We start from the raw sequence: 18,590 nt of genomic DNA, 5'->3' as shown, positions 1-18,590 counted from the left end.
ACTAAAAAAAAAAAAAAAATGTTTTAATTAAAGGTAGAGTTCATATTTTTTTAAATCAACAGGCAGGAGTAGAAAATTAGATGTTAATTATTTTTTTATGGACTTTATTAATCACAATTAATTGAATTTTTAACCTCGATTATGATTAATGAAGGATTATCTCCACCCTTGATGAATAATGATGTATTTTCACAGTTTCTTTAGTTTTGTATTTTCCACTGCTGCCCTCACACATGAGGATCTTTAGGGAGTAAAAATAAAGATGTTTTAATTCCTTAAAGATATGCAACCTTTGCTGTCATGGCAACAGTAATTGACATGAGCAAGATTAAGTCGATTAGAGTTTCTAAATGTCGGTTTCGATTAATCGCCCAGACCTATGTTCAGGTTCAGGTTCAGGTTACTTCATTGATACCCGGCTGTAGGTAAATTTGTTTTGCAGTGAGATGATGAGATGATGTCCTCCATTTATACAATAAACTAAACAAATGTATTGTACAGACAACAATTTCAACCTAAGAGACATAAAGATGTATCCAAGGCAACCACCAATCAGGACAGAGAAAAGAGAAAAAGCATCAATGTCGGGAAACTGTCTCAATGTCGGGACACTTTTTGCTATTTTTAACTTGTTTACCTTATTCACATAGCCTACAGTACTAGTTATCTTATTTGTACCTAAGTAAACATTTCCACAAATATATATATTTTTTTTAATTAATGGAGCTGATACACTTTTTTCGTGTATGAAAATGTCAAAATTTGAGTTGTTTTTATTACAAAATTCAAAAATCACCATTTAAACATGTTGCTGTATTCATTATATTCTATAAAATGTTCTCCTGGATCATAAAATAGTGATTTCCCCCCCATAATTAAATATAATACACTCTTCATTTATGACTGATTGTGAGTCAGAATATGATCAATTAATATATTAATTAACCCATTACATACTGTTCAGGGGTTAAATTTGACTCATTTTTTTTTACATCTGAGATCAGTTTAAAAAAAATTCTTTTATTTTGAAATTTGATTAACTTAACATACAAAGAAAGTTTTATATTAGATAGATGAAAGTGCAAGTTAAAAAAAAAAACATTGTACTGGTTAAAGTGCAAATTAAGAATAAACCATTTTACAGACAGACCATGTGACCTTATGACCTCATGACCTCCTTCGCCCTCTCGTCCCTTCAACATTGTAGTTGTACAGTCGGACTGAGAGTTCCTGAGTCTGTTTGTGCTATATTTGGGGAGCAGCATCCTGTTACTGAAAAAGCTCCTCTGTTGAATGAGGACGGTGTGGAGAGAGGAGCTGTCATCATCATCCTCAATAACCAGCAGTTATTTCAGTGTTTTCCTCTCCGCCAACTCCGCCCCAACTCCGCCCCAACTCCGCCACTGCCATCAGAACATCAAGCATAGTCATTCTTCACATTTAACCAACCTGTTGTCCTCGGGTCAAGGAAGGACAGGAGGAAGGAAGGAAAGAAGGAAGGGAGGAAAGGACGGAGTAAGGACGAAAAGAGGAAGGAATTTAGGAGAGAAGGAAGGAAGGATGGAAGGAAGGAAGGAAGGAAAGGAGTAAGGACAAAAAGAGGAAGGAATTAAGGAGAGAAGGGAGGAAGGAAAGGAGGAAGGAAGGAGGGAGGGAAGGAGGGAGGGAGGGAAAGAGGAAGGAAGTAAGGAGAGAAGGAAGGGCTGAAGGAAAGGAGTAAGGAAGGAAGGAAGGAAGGAAAGAAAGAAGGAAGGAAAGAAGAGATGGGGTCAATTTGACCCGGGAGGACGACAGGAGGGTTAATACCATTTATTGAAATACTTTCTCCTGTCTTATGAAACATGGTCTTTTTTTATATAGTTAATTCCTCATAAAATCACAATTTCTTCTCTCTGAAAGCTTAATTAAGGATGAATCTCACATTTATTTGTGACTGATGAAGTATTTATGAAGTATTTGTGGTTCAGAAGTTTGTTATTGGGACTAAAGGGTTAAAAACAGGCTTTTCTTTTCTTGCTGTAATCATTGGAAGATTAATTCATAAAGCACTTATAATGTTAGTGATGAGGGACTAAACCCACAGTCCTTCTATGTATTTAAACGTTCATATGAAGCTTCAAATGAGTCAAATCAAGTCTTCTATCTTTCAACATTAGTCTTTTTAGTACTAAAGTCTCTTTTTTTGTTACTATACTTCCACCACAGCCCATCAGGGAAATACTAAGAGGGAATCTGATGCTAAAAAGACTGTAAATGTGTCAGATATCCACTTGATATGACTTCACACATACTTTTAAATGCATTGTTTGCACTAAATGACAGTGTGAGAGGATCTTTTAATAGCCAATATGAACAAGAGGAAAATACTACAGTGAGGAAAATCTCTTTAACTGCTCATATGGAAATCTGACTGCTGCTTTAAGACAAAAAACAAAACAGTGAACTTATCCTTTAAGGAAAATGTAACATTAAATATAGTTTCTGTGTTTAATTTTGTGCAGATTCACTTTATGAGCCTAGACTGAAAACATGTCCTAATGATGCAAAATACCATATTGATAATAATGATGCAGACACAGCATTGGAATTAACACTAAGTACTGCTTTAATGCAAAAAAGCATCAACATAAAATAATCTAATCTGCAGTTCAGCAGCACACAAATATTCCTCCGTGTACATATGACTAAAGAAAAAACAGTTTTTCTGCCACACTGACTGAATTCAGGCACAAGACCATGTTGTCACAGTACTAACAAGGAGTCCTTAATGTGGTTATTATTATAACTACTGTATGCCTGTCCAGGACAAAGATAAGGCGTGTTGTGTTCAGGGTGTGTCGGTTATTTCAGCTATTCAGCAAAGATAAGATAGACGTCAGAAGTTACCAACATGGGTATAAAAGAAAATAAATCCCTAATTTTCCTATCGAATGTGATTTAATAATAGTATAATGCGTCATTATGACATTATGTCTGTTTGGGTTATCTCTGTCGTCCTCCTGGGTCAAATTGACCCCGTCTGTTTTGACTGTTCCTTCTTTCCTTCCTTCCTTCCTTTCCTTCCTCCCTCCCTCGTTCTCTTTTTCTTTCCTTTCTCCATCCTCTTTCCTTTCCTCCCTCCTTTCCTTCCTTGCTTCGCTCCTTTCCTTCCTTCTTTCCTCTGTCCTTCCTTCCTCCCTCCTTTCCTTCCTTCCTTCCTTCCCTCCTTTCCTTCTTTCTTTCTCCTCCCTTCCTTCGTCCCTCCTTTCCTTTCTTCTTTCCTCTGTCCTTCTTTCCTTCCTCCCTCCTACCTTCCTTCCTTCTTTCCTTTGTCCTTCCTTCCTTCCTTCCTCCCTCCTTTCCTTCCACACTTCCTCTCTCCTACCTTCCTTCCTTCATTTCCTCCCTTCCTTCCCTCCCTCTGTTCCTTCGTCCCTCCTTTCCTACCTTCTTCTTCCCTTCGTCCCTCCTTTACTTCCTTCTTCCTCCCTTCCTCTCTCCTTTCCTTCATCCCTTTTTCCTTCCTTCTTCCTCCCTTCCTCCCTCCTTTCCTTCCTCCTTGAGGACAACAGGAAGGTTAACTTCAGCTGCAAAGTGACTTTTTCAGGTGCTATTTTTGAAAGAGTTGTGTTGTCCAAGAAAGAAAGAAAAGAGAGGAGAGGAGAGGAGAGGAGAGGTTAAGATGAGGATGGAAGTTCGCTGATGCAGAGCGGAGAGAACTAAAGAATGGACTCTTGTTAAATACTGTGTCCAAAACATCTTCAGGATACCATTAGTCATGCTCGCGTACCCGTGATCATGACATCTGCAGCTCTGTTTACATTTATATGAACAGAGTCGTGAGCCACAGCTGCCATGAACCAATGTAGTCTGTGAAAAGTGCTGCAGGATACAAACAGTAGCACATACAGCACTTTAATACATATAAGCTAAATATGAGATATAAAATAGACAGAGTTTAGATTTGAACCTCTTCTGTACACACCGGATGAGTTAATTGGTTGCAATTATGTCTGAGATAATGAGCAGCCTGAACTCATATGATCTTTTACCCAACCCTTCGTAGCAGATACATGCTGATACATGCCTGGATGCACATACTTGATCAAATTTGTATATATATATATTTTTTTTTTACCTTTTTTGGATTTCTTCTTGCTTTTATAACTATTTAACCCTCCTGTTATCCTCAAGGGAGGACAGGAGGGAGGAAGGAGAGGAGGAAGGAGGAAAAGAGGAAGGAAGTAAGGAGAGAAGGAAGGAAGGAAGGAAGGGAGGAAGGAAAGGAGGAAGGAAAGGAGAAAGGAAGGAAGGGAAGGAAGGACGGACGGAAAGGAGTAATGACGAAAAGAGGAAGGAATTTAGGAGAGAAGGAAGGGAGGAAGGAAGGGAGGAAGGAAAGGAGGAAGGAAAGGAGGAAGGAAAGGAGAAAGGAAGGAAGGAAAGGAAGGAAGGAAGGACGGACGGAAAGGAGTAAGGATAAAAAGAGGAAGGAATTTAGGAGAGAAGCTTCCTTTCTTTCTCCTTTCCTTCCTCCCTTCCTTCCTTCTCTCCTAAATTCCTTCCTTGCTTCCTTCCTTCCTCCCTTCCTTCCTTCTCTCCTTCCTTCCTTCCTTCCTTCCTCTTTTCCTGCTTCCTCCTTTCCTTCCTTCCTCCTGTCCTTCCTTGAGGACAACAGGAGGGTTAATCAAACAGAAGGATTCATTTTTTAAACATTTTAGCTTTTATCAATGACTAATGGGGAATTTATGAATGGGAGAGTCATTATGAGTCAGAATATGAACAGTATATAAAGTTAGGATGACTCTAATGAAGCCTACAAGTCAAAACATTGGTCTACAACAAATATTCCTGGTGCTTTGACCTTTTTAGACTTTTTTGCCCTTCTACATGCACTTGGGAAGTCAGTAAAGTTGTGCCAGGAACCTCTACTCTTCTGCTTCTACAGCGAGATCATAGTCCGACACTCCCCACCTGACGAGCTACATATAGAGCAATAACAATATATCAGCTGTAGACATCATCATCATCATCATCATCGGCTGCACCTCCTTCCTTTGTCCTCGTACATCCTGCAATTATGAAAAACAGAGACTGGTGGAAAAATCAGAGTTTAATCTCCTACCCCCCGATGTAGACTGTTATCGTCTTAATCTCAGTATAATTGGATGTTTGATGTGCATGTAAACTTGACTAATGGTTAAGACTTAATTTCACTGCAGTATTATACGTGTGGATAAAAGGGGATTGTGTGAATTTGGGAGGATTATGTATGTTATTATAAAGAAGAAAAAAACACACAATGGAAATAACACAAGCAGCTGGAGCCTGAATGGGTGTATGAGGAGGGAAATTAGGTGATAATTTAAACCTTATACTTTGTAAACAGTTAAACCAAACCAGGTCAACAGGAAGGTTAAAATGTTAACAAGTCCCATTAAAAACACTCACTAAAAACCCATCACACCATGCACATTACCTGTTTGTCCTCAAGAGGGCGCTACAGACAAATCATAGCACACACACCAACAGACTCATGATGCTGCAATTAAAGCATCATAGACAATCTTGTGCTATGAAGTGCAATATTTTATTTCCATTTTTGTATATTGTGGGTCATATTAGGAAAAGTCTGGCTAAAATATATGTGTATATGGTGTTTTTACAGCTCTCAAATACAGAAAAATAGGTCGAATTTAACACTGAACAGTATGTGAGGGTTAAACAAGTGCAATAAAAGCAGCATCTGGCTATATAAGTAGGTGCTTAGTACTGTATATGTATGTTTGAACTTGTGTGTGTGGGTAATTTTAACTTAAATTCAAATGTTACTGTTTTAAGTTGCTTCCTAGTTGAGCTCCACTCAGGCAGTGCAGCAGAAATATTCGTTATATATATCTATACAATGACAATAAACTATTTTATTCTATACCTAGCTTTTCCTTACCTGTTTGTTGGTTCCAGCTGAAGATGTACGTAATTTTAAAGAGCAGGTTATACAATACAATAGGCTATATAGTTTCAAGGCCAGAAAACGTTAGGCAATCAGAGTAAATTGTGTATTTCTTGGGTACTATTTTAATCTGCGGATTAATCCACAATAGGTAGTCTGGTGAGGATTTATGCTTGATTGTGACGTGACCAGACTGCCTGCCGCTGATTGGTCAGAGAATGTCGTCACTGGAAGCGTCATGAGCCGTCCCACACAAGAGTCAAACCCGGCATTTTTAAATACCGGCAACAGCGTTACAGCGATTCGTTTCTCTTTATGTGTGACAGAAAGCCACACACAGCAGCAAGTACACCATCGCCTCCACTGTTTATGTGTTTGTGTCGCGTATAAAACGAAGTCACAGCAGTTTCGCGGAGCCGTTGCTATAACGACCCCACCCACGTTGAGTAGGTACTTTTTTTTGTAATGGAAAAGGTCGTTCCTGGAACCGAGCCGTGCCGAGTCGAGCCGAGTAGTGCTGGAACTGTGTAGTAGAAAAGCGCCTTTACAGGAAGTCCTCTCACTCGGTCCTGTCAGCTGTTGTGTCCCCAGCATAGTAAGACCCTGATAGGACCCAGACAGGACCCACCGGACTCTGACATCACAGAGAGACTCGCCGAAAACATCACAGAGAAAATGACAACGAGAAGGTAAACCTCGTTTCTGTTTGTGTGTTCGTGTACATGGCGGTAGACGCTATGAACTTGTTAGCAACCGTTAGCAACGGTTAGCGACCCACGAGTCTAGCGTGTTGTTGTTGTTATACGTCATCAAGCGCGAGCCGGTAAACGTTCCATGCTGCGTTCATGGAGGCTCGGAAATGCTGAAGCCTACAGAACAAACGTCGGTTATAAAAACCTGATACCGATACTTCCCGATATTACATTTTTAAGTAAATATCGGACATCCCTACTAAATATATTGTGTACTTTCAGGATAATGATAATGGTGGAACATGATTGCCTTATCTTTTGACAACACTGAAGGTCTTTACTTAGACTTTGGCTCCATATAAATGACTTTGTAGGATCAATTAACTTTTGGTTTTAGTATTTTCATAGGATTTTTATACAATAAGAAAAATATCATATTTTAACTGCCTTTTTAATTGTTTAACATGCAAACAAACAACATCACAGACTGCTTTATGAATTTCATGAGGATTGGCTTTGGAGAATGACTGTGAGGTGAACTCGCAAGCTTTAGTACAGAAGCAAAGAGTCAATAATAAAGGAATATTTAAAAGATTTATTGAGTATCATCACAGAGTACAAGTGAAAAAAGCTTGTGTTGAAATCAGCAGTGCAGCATATGTAACAACAGTGACTACAGGCTGTATCTGTTTCAGAGGATTCATTCATGATACTGCATTTCATCTGGGACACCAGAAACAAGGATTTTTTTTTTCATTATTTTTTTATATCTCATGTTGTCCCATGTCTTTCCTTTCAAAGGACTCACATGGTTTACAGAGAAACCCTTAAAAAGGGGATAAAAGGCACGTGTATAAGCAAAGTGCTGTTGAGCAGGGACTCTGCACAGCTTGAACAAAGGAGAGTCCCACTGCTGTGCTGTCACTACTATTTTAATGCATAACAGTACTAAAGATGTCTCTCTAAGCTTCATCTACATGTAACATTTCCTGGTGTGTAGGCAATATATAAAACACTTAATTTAAAAAAAAACTAATAAACAGTATTTGTTACCGTGCAGTACAAATTGAACAATTTCGTCGGCCCATGTAAAGACCCTATCTCGTGCATTCACACTGCTTAGCAACACAATCAACAAAATCCAGTCATTTCCTGCAAGACTTAAGCGATACTTCAACATTTAGTTATTTAAAGTTTGCCAACCAGTAAAACACGTCCATATCTTAACTTTTCAGAGTGCAAATCAGAGTTTCATGCTTCCCCGGCTCTCTTGCTGATGCCACTAAATAGCACCAAAGCAGACAATAAGTACTAAAAAGATGTAGTCATAGTCACAGACAGTCTGAAACATAAGGCCTTAAACATTTTTTTTCTTTTTTAGACTTTAACATGGCGAGTAAATGCATTAGTTTTAGGCACTAAGAACAAAATGTCATGATGTTTTGAAGTGTCTGTCTGTATTTATAGCATTTTTACGGCCTACAATTGCTGCACTCCATCTTCTCTATAGTACTATCTGGGTTGCCAGTTCTGCAGGTCATGAGAGGGGGAAAAATATACAGTGGGCTGCTACCATTTGGGCCTTTTCATGCAAAACCTGCTGCTGCTTAAAGGACATAATGATTTTTAACAAGAGTAGTAGAAACATATAGTAGTACTTTGTTGGTTGGGTAGGAATCCAGAGGGTCTATTTTGATATATTTGAGAGTTTTGCAAGTTTTTGGGGTTTAAAAAGCATGTAACAAGTATGTATGTATGTATTAGGGCTGCTCAATTATGGAAAAAATCATAATCATGATTATTTGGGTCAAAATTGAAATCACGATTATTAAAACGTTTTTTTTTTTAAACTTTAGAAACATGCTGCATTTATTGGATATTTGGCTTAATTAATTTTCTCTCCAAGCAGCAGCCTTTTATCTGCCGCTTAACGCAACACACAGTAGAAAATGTGCAGCGATATTAGTGCTGAGCGAGTTACCATGACGATAGTTCACACATCACTTCCTGGTTTTTTAATAATTAGTCAGTAAACTCAGCATCGTCTGACGCAGGCTGGAAACTCTGCACTTTTATTTACAGTTAAAACATTTCACCGTGTGTTTCAGCTTCTGTCAAACTAACGGAGCTGCAGCGGCTTCCTGTCAAAGCTTTTCAAAATAAAACCTTATTGTTGAACGCTATCTCATTATTATTAAAAATCGTCTCTCCCTGATTTGATTAGTTTTGAGATCGTTTGGCCCCTAAATCATAATCACGATCAAATTTCGATTAATTGAGCAGCCTTAGTATGTATGTGGTGACAGCCCTGCCAAATTGCCTATCTACCCCTAATGAGTGCTTACAGCTAGCTATGCCAACACATCAAAATAATATACATTTACAGCCCAAACCAGCAAATTATAAAGGAATACATCATTTGGCCGATGGTTGCTGGCAGGTACTGTAGGACGCACAGTTCAAAGCCGTGACTCTTCATCCATGGGGTTTTTTTTACTTCACAGTTACTATGGAGGTGCTGTGGATGGACTCCATGACGGCGGCCAAGCGACTACACAGGTTGTGATCCAGGTTGGCTTGGACTTCGGGTGGGTCTTTAAGCACGACTCTCTCAGCTGAGCAGTCCAGGACGCGAGGCAGAAACTCACCCAGTTTCACCTGCAATGAGTCTGGACACAAAGGAAGAGAAGAAGAAATGAGGTAAGTAAAATTAAACGTAGTTGAGGTTTGATGTAATTCAGTTTTTGACCACTAGGGCAACGTTTATATGAAGAAAATAGAACATTTCCTATGACTATAATAAAATTAGGAGAAATAAATGTAATGAGACAAGTAGTATCTATCTGTCTATCTGTCTATCTGTCTATCTAATAATAATAATAAAACTTTCTTTGTATGTTAAGTTAATCAAATTTCAAAATAAAAGAAAATATTTTTATCTATCTAATATAAAACTTTCTTTGTATGTTAAGTTAATCGAATTTCAAAATAAAATAAAATATTTCTATCTATCTATCTATCTATCTATCTATCTATCAATAAACGCTAGAAATGTAATATAATTATACTTATTAATAATTACTCTGAGATTAAGTAAATAAACCCATTATTGTTACTTATTTACCAAACAAATGTAAAGATGTGTTTAAAGTGTCTGAATATTTTACAGAGCAAACTCTTTTAGCATGAATAGGAAATTAATATTTGGAACCTAAATGTTCATAATAAAGTGATTTCAGGAGACATAAGCTGAAATACGACTTATTTTTTATACATTATTATTATTTTTCTATTCAATAAATCTTACCATCCATGTCCTGACCGAGGCAGCAGCACCAGTGGCTGCGGATGTTCTCCATGGTGTCGCGGTCTTCCTGCGTTAAAGCAGCGTCACGGCTCATTAGGTGAAGGCAGGGGATGACGGCCTCGTCCATGATGGACACACCTTCCTCCACCTTGCTCTCCTCGCCGCTGCTAAACAGCCGCGATGCACTCTCGTTCAAAGTCTGCACGAAGAAGAAGAAGGAGAAGGAGGAGGAGGAGAAGAAGAAGAAGAAGGAGAAGGAGGAGAAGAAGAAGAAGAACAAGAAGGAGGAGAGAGGAGGAGGAGGAGAAGAAGAAGAAGAAGAGAAGGAGAGAAGAAGAAGAAGAAGGAGGAGGAGGAGGAGAAGAAGAAGAACAAAGAAGAAGGAGAAGAAGAGGAAGGTGGAGGAGGAGGAGGAGAAGAAGGAGAAGGAGAGAGGAAGAAAAAAGTTGTATTTAATATGTTGTGTTTAAAAAAAATCATGCTATGAAATATAAATTGTCAGTGTATCAAATATGATACAAACCAAAACTCATAGATGCAAAGTTTTATTTAATTAATCTTTTTTAATTGTCAGATGGTCCAATAAACTCTAGTTTCAAAGAATTTTAATTTTCTGGGGATTACACCACTAGAGGTCAGCAAAGACAAGATTTCCAGGAGGATTTAATTGAGTTATATATTTTATTTTTGTCCCGAGAACATCAACTAAAAGGACTTCAGATCTATTCTTAACTTCATTTTATAAGGTTAAACATAAACTTTGAACCTCAAAGCTCTTTACATTCCATAAACCCCACACACTTTATTTACACAGAGGGATTGAGTTCAGTGCTTCATGCTTCACAGCAATTTGCAGTAATTACTCACAGTGAGGCATTTCCTCATGTAAACTGCAATAAGAGACTTTTCCACGCCTCGTTTCTCTCCGTTATTCAGCAGGGCGACGTTGGTCTCGTAGGCGTGAGCCAGATAGTTCAACGCCTCTCGTATCCTGCAGGGACACACAAGTCACCGTGGTCAGCCTTCACAATAAAAGCACTTCCACTATATTGGCCAATCGCCCCCTGGTGGCCTTTTGATAGAATGCAGTTCTAAGTTACTTCTGCGTTGGCCTCATTTCAGAGGACCGGAGCTCCCCCCGCCTGATTGTAACATATGGACTAACAGTTGGATATCGGTCTGCAGATCTGAACACATGCTTTTAAAGTGGTGTAATATTTGCCACTTACTTCCCATGCTGGTATTGCTCCAGTCCAGTCAGCAGGTAGACAAACACCGTCCTGAACAGCCTGTAGTCATCGTGCCATTGCTGCAGAGAAGCACACAGAACAAACATCGATCATTTCATTTGTTCTTTGCTGTTTGTTTCAATTCAATTTATTTTTATCCTGCAGATTAGATAGTAAACAGTGTCCTGCTATTTGTTTTTCTGATTTAATACTGAGGTTTTCTCAGTTTTGTGATGGAGAGCAGGCCAATTTCTCCTTTATCCAAAGAGAGGAAGGAAGGAAGGGAGGAAGAAGGAAGGAAGGAAAGGAGGGAGGGAGGAAGGAAGGAAGGAAGGGAGATAGAAGGAAGGAAGGAAAGGAGGGAGGGAGGGAGGAGGGAAAGGAGGGAGGGATGAAGGAAGGAAGGAAGGATGGACGGAAGGAAGGAAGGAAGGAAGGAAGGAAGGGAGGGAGGAAGAAAGAAGGAAAGGAGGGAAGGAAAGGAGGAAGGAAGTATGGAAGGAAGGAGGAAGGAAGGAAAGGAGGGAGAAAGAAGGAAGGAAGAAGGAAAGAAAGGAAGAAGGAAGGAAGGGAGGAAGGAGGAAAGGAAAGAAGGAAGGAAGGAAGGAAGGGAGGAAGAAGGAAAGAAAGGAAGGAGGAAGAAAGAAGGAAAAGAGGGAGGGAGGGAGGAAGAAGGAAGGAAAGGAAGGAGGGAGGGAGGGAGAAGAAAGGAAAGGAGGGAGGAAGGATGGAAGGGAGAAAGGAAGCAAGGGAGGAAGGAAAGGAGGATGGCAGGGAGGAAGAAGGAAGGAAAGGAGGGATGAAAGGAGGAAAAGAGGGAGGAAAGGAAGGAAGGAAGGAAGGAAGGTAGGCAGGAGGTTGGGAGGAAACAAGGAAGGAGGGAAGGATGGAGAAAGGAAAAGAGGAAGGGAGAAAATGAGGACAGAGGAAAGAAGAAAGGGAGGAAGGAAAGGAAGGAATGAAAGTAGGAGTTGAGAGCATCACCAGCCTTAAATATAAACAGGTTGATTAAGGGATAAATTTGCAGTTTTAATTTATCAGTAACTATTGACAGATCCACCAATCCTCATTTCTAGATGCTGAATTTAAAACAATGTTCATGATTCAAGTAGCAGTTGGAAACACTAAGCCTGTGATCGGTGCACGTTGCGCTAATCGTGACAACTGTCATGTCCAGCTCGGGTCTGCATAGTTCTCATTCCACTGAGACCAAATGTCGTCGGGTTTAAAACGCTCCCTGCTGGAATTTCAACCATGCAGAACCAAAAATATCGGTGAGATTAGAGGTTTGACGTACTGAACAGAATCCAAACCTCTTTCTTAAAGCAGACACAACCCTGTAATAATGTTTGTGTTTTACCACATGGTGCTAAATACAACGCTATATGGACATTTAGCCAATCGATCCCTGTGTTAACCCTCCTATTGTCCTCAAGGAAGGACAGGAGGAAGGAAGGAAAGGAGGAGGGAAGGGAGGGAGAGAGGGAGGGAGGGAGGAAGGAAGGAAGGAAGGAAGGAAGGAAAGGAGTAAGGACCAAAAGAGGAAGAAATTTAGGAGAGAAGGAATGGAGGAAGGAAAGGAGAAAGGAAAGGAGGAAGGAAGGAAAGGAGGAGGGAGGGAGGAAAGGAGGAAGGAAGGGAGGGGAGGGAGGGAGGGAGGGAGGGAGGGAGGGAGGAAGGAGAGGAGGAAGGAGGGAAGGAAAGGAGTAGGGAGGAAGGAAGGAAGCAAGGAAGGAAGGAAGAAGGAGGGAGCAAAGAAAGAGGGGAGGAAAGAAGGAACAGTCAAAAGAGACGGGGTCAATTTGACCCGGGAGGACGACATTTCACTCTACAACTCAACTCTAAGCAACTGTCTATAGTGTCTATAGTGTTTGTGTGTGTGTGTGTGTGTGTGTGTGTGTGTGTGTGTGTCTTCATTTGCAACAGGAAGTATATGACAATATGTTTGAACTAATACCAGTCTCACGTTTACATTTCATTTCCATATAAGATCAGATAATTCTTTATTAGTCCCATCATGATCGGGAAGTTTGCAGGGTAAGTAGATGGCAACAGAGGTTTGGATATCTGTGAAGTTTAGGCAACCATTTAAAGTATTTGTGATCAAATTAGTGACACTCCTCCAAACCTGCCTTTCAAAATAAAATAGAAAAAACTTAAATTGAAAGTAGGAACAGATTGATCTCCAGTGGAGTTATTACAAAATTAGCAGAGGGGAACTCCCCAGTTATGAAGAGTGCATGCCTGAATATAAATCATCTATATATATATGTTATATCTATTAAAGGCAGAGGTGAGACCATCTGTTGATATCTGATCTATAGACAAACCAGGCTATAGACAGTACCAGGTAGTCATCCATGTCCATATCCTCGGGCTTGATGAGACGCAGCTTGGATCGGGCTTCCCTCATGATACTGATGGCTCTGCATGAACAGGAAAGGACATAAAACAGAGTTGATACAAGGACATGAAAAAAAAACCAGGCTGCAGTTCTCTGCTCTGGACACTAGATGGCAGCACATGCATGCTATATGAGCTACTGTATTTCTAATTCTGGTGATGTAAAGAGCTTTAGCCAGTCGTGCTTAACCCTCCTGTTGTCCTCGAGTCAAGGAAGGGAGGAAGGAAGGAGGGAAGCAAATTAGAAACGGAGGAAAGAAAAGGAAGGAAGGGAGGAAGAAGGAAGGAGAGGAGGGACGAAGTAGGAAGGAAAGGAGGGAGGAATGACAGAGGAAGGAAGGAAGGGAAGAAAGAAAGAAGGAAAGGAGGAAGGAAGGGAGGAAGAAAGAAGGAAAGGAGGAAGGAAGGAAGGAAGGAAGGTAGGAGGGAGGGAGGAAAGATGCTAATCTTTCCTCCCTCCCTCCTACCTTCCTTCCTTCCAATACAATGGACAGTAGTCCACTGTATTTCTAATTCTGGTGAGTAAAGACCTTTAGCCAGTCGTGTTTAACCCTCTTGTTGTCCTTGAGTCAAGGAAGGGAGGAAGGAAGGAAGGAAGGCAGGAAGGAGGAAGGAAGGTGGGAAGCAAATAAGGAAGGAAGGAAGGACGGAGGAAAGAAGGAAGGAAGGGAGAAAGAAAGAAGGAAAGGAGGGAGGGAGGGAAAAAGGAAAAGGGGGAAGGAAGGAGGAAGGACAAAGGAAGGAAGGAAGGAAGGGAGGAAGAAAGAAGGAAAGGAGGAAGGAAGAGAGGATGGAGGAAAGAAGGAAGGGAGGATGGAGGAAAGAAGGAAGGGAGGATGGAGGAAAGAAGGAAGGTAGGAGGGAGGGAGGAAGGAAGGAGGGTAGGAGGGAGGAAGGTAGGAGGGAAGGAAAGAAGGAAGGTAGGAAGGAGGGAGGAAAGAAGGGAGGAGGAGGGAGGGAGGGAGAAAGGAAAAGGGGAAGGGAGGAAGAAAGGAAAGAAGGACAGAGGAAAGAACGAAGAGAGGAAGGACAGAAGGAAGGAAGAAAGGGAGGAAAGAAGGAACAGTCCAAACAGATTGTGACTAGAACAGACTAGTGACTCATCGATGCGTACCTCTCATCGAAGCTCAGGTTGCGGTCAGTAAACTGCTCGAGCAGCGTCCTCTCAATAATCCGCTTGGGTGCTTTATTCTGGAAGAAGTAGACCAGAGCGTGCTGCAGCCGAGCGTCCTCCTGGGGAGTGGTCTCCTGCTGGGAGAGCTCAAACAGGCGGGCGTACTCTTCATGGAAGGCCTGAGGGAACAGAGAGAGAGGGGAGGTTAACCTTCCTGTTGTCCTCCCGGGTCAAATTGAACCTGTCTGTTTTGACTGTTCCTTCTTTCCTCCCTTACTTCCTTTCCTTCCTCCCTCCCTCCTTCTCTCTCTTTCCTTCCCCTACCTTCCTTCTTTCCTCTGTCCTTCTTTCCTTCCTTCTGTTCTCCCTCCCTCCCTCCTTCTTTCCTTCCTTCCCTCCTTCCTCTCTCCCTTTCTCCCTCTTACCTTCCTTTGTCCTTCCTCCCTTCTTTCCTTCCTTTTCCTCCCTTCCTTCTGTCTGTCCTTCCTTCCTCCCTCCCTCCTTCTCTCTTTCTTTCCTTCCTCTCTCTTTCCTCCTTTCCTTCCTTCCTCCCTCCTTGTTTCCCTCATTCCTTCTTTCCTTTCTTCCTTCCATCCTTCCTTCCTCCCTCATTCCTTCTTTCCCTCCCTCATTCCTTCTTTCCCTCCCTCATTCCTTCTTTCCTTTCCTTCCTCCCTCCTCCTTTCCTTCCTTCCTTCCTCCCTCCCTCCTTCCATCCTTCCCTTCCTCCCTCCCTCCTTATATTGTGCAGTTTAATGTTGATATACTACAGTATGAGACAGAAACATACCCTGATGAGGCCAGCCTCAGGTCCTTCCTTATCAAAAGTTGATCTGGCCTTGGCTATGGCTAGAATGACGCCTTGCATCGCCGGAGTCAGCATCATCTGGAAAAATAACATAGTAGTGAAGACTGATTTTAACAGATGTACCTGAAAGCAACAGGAAGAACAAAGTCATGCACTCAAAGGCTTTAACTACATTGTGGACATGTTGCTATGCTGTTTTTTTAATGCATAAAATACAGCTATGTGTGTTTTTATCAACTGGTATTGCTATCAATGGCTAACCTGGCTGGAACTGGTTTTATGGTCTTTTTAATGCCTGATGAAGATCTGTGAGATTGAAACGTTGCTTTTGTAATTAAATTTAGTAAAGGTACTTTATTTGTCACACAAACAGTCGTACAGTGAAATTCAGTCTATGCATTTAACCCATCCTGAGTACTAGAAGCAGTGGGAGCTTTAAATACAGTGTGTTGATCATTTTCTGTTTTTTTTGCATCTGGTTTTTTATGCATAAAATACAGCAAAATGTGTTTTAATCAACTGGTACTGCTATCAGTGGCTAATCTAGCGTGTGATGTCATTCCCATCTCTGACTTCAAACTTTCAAGTTTAATGGAAAGCAGCATAAGGCTCCAATGCTCAGTTTAAATTTGGGACTGCTGGCTTGGAAAGTCCAGCTATACGTGATATCATATTCTCACCTCTTCGTTGTATCCGTCGGCATCGGCCCTCACCATGATCCTGCCCACATTGGGGATCTCTACTTCTGAGACCTCGTTCTCAGGCTGTCGCTGTCTAGCTGGCACTTCCTCCGCTTGCTGCTGCTCCCCCTGCTGCTGCTGTTCCCCCTGTTCCCCCTGCTCCCCCTGCTGCTGCTGCTGCTGCTGCTCCTCTTTCTCCTGATCTGCTCCACGTCCAGTAGCTTCTCCTGAAGCTTCTGGGTCAGCTTCAGCTTCAGAGCCGAGGCCCGCCACCTCTGCGTCGTCCTTCTTCTCCACTTGGACGTCAGATGGTTCCTGGTTAGTGAGCTCAGCTTCAGGGCTGGAAGTCTGACGGAGGAAGAAGAGGGAGGACGGAAGGAGAGCGGGAGGGAGGGAAGGAAGGAAGGAGGGAGGGAGGGAGGGAGGGAAGGAAGGAAGGAAGGAAGGAAGGGAGGAGGGAGGGAGTAAAGAAGGAAGGAGGGAGGGAGAAAGGAAAGAAGGACAGAGGAAAGAAGGAAGGTAGGGGGAGGAAAGAAAGAAAGAAGCAGGAAGGAAGGAAGGAAGGAAGGAAAGGAGGGAGGGAGGGAGGTAGGGAGGAAGGGAGGGAGGGAAGGAAAGGAAGGGAGGAGGGAGGGAGAAAGGAAAAGAGGAAGGAAGGAAGGAAAGAAGGAAGGTAGGGGGAGGAAAGAAAGAGAGAAAGAGGGAGGCAGGGAGGGAGAAAGGAAAAGAGGAAGGGAGGGAAGGGAGGAAGGACAGAGGAAAAGAAGGACAGAGGAAAGAAGGAAGGGAGGAAGGTAGAGGGAGGAAAAAATGAGAGAAGGAGGAAGGAAGGAAGGAGGGAAGGGAGGAAAGGAAAGAAGGAGGGGATTAATCGTAATCGAGGTTAAAAGTTCAATTAATCATGATTTTGATTTCAGCCCTACTGTTAATGTAAACCTATAAAATAAAGTCAGTATATCTGTAAAGTGTCAGTCCGACTGCTGCATTTAGCCACACGTGTTTCTATTTTTTAACTCCGTGTCTCTGGACAACTGACGTTAACACAACACCTTCCCCCCACTCCAGCATCAAACACACCGGATCGGAGGGTGTGTGAAATTCTAAGTCTATTTGTATCTGGTAAAAGGTTGCTCGCTCTTATTATATGCAGGCAGGTGGGTCAGCGGAAAAAAAAGGCTGTGGCGGCATAAGTGATAAATTAATCGATAGAAACACCACGACTATGAGTGGTTGGACACGTGTTTATCTAATGTCATCTAAAGTAACAAAAACTATAAAAAGTCTTATAGAAATGAAGCTAAAAGTTTTTGCTGATATTGAGTCTCATGCAAGAAACACTCGAATGCTCAGATTCATTCTCAAATGTAACCCTCCTGTTGTCTTCAGGTCAAGGAAGGACAGAAGGAAGGAAGGAAGGAAAGGAGGAAGGAGGAAAGGAGGAAGGAGAGAAGGAAGGGAGGAAGGAAAGGAGTAAGGACGAAAAGAGGAAGGAAGTAAGGAGAGACGGAAGGAAGGGAGGGAGGAAAGAAAGGAGGGAAGAAGGAAGGAAGGAAAGAAGGAAGGAAGGACAGAAGGGAGGAAAGAAAGAAGGGAGGAAGGAAGGAGAGAGGGAGGGAGAAAGGAAAAGAGCAAGGAAGGAAGAAAGGGGACGGAGGGAGGGGGGAGGGAGGAAGGAAGGAAGGAAGGAAGGACAGGAGGGAGGAAGGAAGGAAGGAGGGAGGGAGGAAGGAACAAAGGACAGGAGGGAGGAAGAAAGGACGAAGGAAGGAAGGTAGGAGGGAGGGAGGAAAGAAGGAAGGAAGGAAGGTAGGAGGGAGGGAGGAAAGAAGGAAGTAAGGAAGTAAGGAAGGAAGGAAGGAACAGTCAAAACAGACAGGGCCAATTTGACCCGGGAGGACGACACGGTATACTGATATTTTTAGGTGATAATTATACGATATGACTCTGAACCGGATACTAACTGTCAAACTAATTAGCCGACGACTGTAAAATACTTTGTGACCTTCACTTTATCTGTACATTAGTCTGCAGCCTTGCTGGCACTAAGCCTGGACCTCCTCCTACTGCGCTAAGTGGTGAAATGGGATCCTTGACCCAGATGTAAACACTTTTTTATTCCCATGGCCTAGAATTTCTGACCCATATCCTACAAAGGGGGCAAGGGGCGGAGGGGGGGGGGGGGGGGGGGGGGGGGGGGGGGGGGGGGGGGGGGGTGGGGGGGGGGGTAGCCGGCTGGTGCGTGGGTGCATGTGTGCATGTGTGCATGTGTTGGTGGGTGGCTTGTTTCGGGCAGCGTGCCACAGTTTTGCCCACCTGACTCTGCAGATCCTGGCTGGGCCCCAAGGTGTCGGTGACGGCAGCACTGCTGTCGTCTGGCTGGCGGCCCGGACTCTGTGGTGGTGGCGGCGGCGGGGTTAACTCTGAT

General features: G+C 42.3%; 2 protein-coding genes across 2 annotated transcripts in view; one reads left to right on the top strand and one right to left on the bottom strand.

Annotated features, from left to right (window-relative positions):
- Positions 1-8,967: 8,967 nt before the first annotated feature.
- On the bottom strand, positions 8,968-17,521 carry LOC128371783 (ubiquitin carboxyl-terminal hydrolase 28-like). Its single transcript, XM_053332159.1, has 9 exons — positions 17,504-17,521; positions 16,166-16,513; positions 15,468-15,563; positions 14,678-14,856; positions 13,508-13,586; positions 11,161-11,240; positions 10,799-10,922; positions 9,932-10,130; positions 8,968-9,293 (listed from the first exon to the last, which is right to left on the bottom strand). The coding sequence occupies exons 1-9, from the start codon at positions 17,519-17,521 to the stop codon at positions 9,118-9,120; spliced, it is 1,299 nt and encodes a 432-aa protein (XP_053188134.1). The 3' UTR covers positions 8,968-9,117.
- An 891-nt stretch (positions 17,522-18,412) lies between these two features.
- Positions 18,413-18,590, top strand: part of LOC128371782 (ion channel TACAN-like) — a 12,105-nt gene continuing 11,927 nt past the window's right edge. The window contains exon 1 of the mRNA XM_053332158.1: positions 18,413-18,558. Coding sequence (XP_053188133.1) covers positions 18,413-18,558 — 146 coding nt within the window. The remainder of the gene's footprint in view (positions 18,559-18,590) is intronic.

This window comes from Scomber japonicus, chromosome 13 (genome assembly GCF_027409825.1).
Source record: "Scomber japonicus isolate fScoJap1 chromosome 13, fScoJap1.pri, whole genome shotgun sequence".
NCBI classification, from domain to species: domain Eukaryota; kingdom Metazoa; phylum Chordata; class Actinopteri; order Scombriformes; family Scombridae; genus Scomber; species Scomber japonicus.
This window is presented reverse-complemented; position numbering and strand designations above follow the sequence as displayed.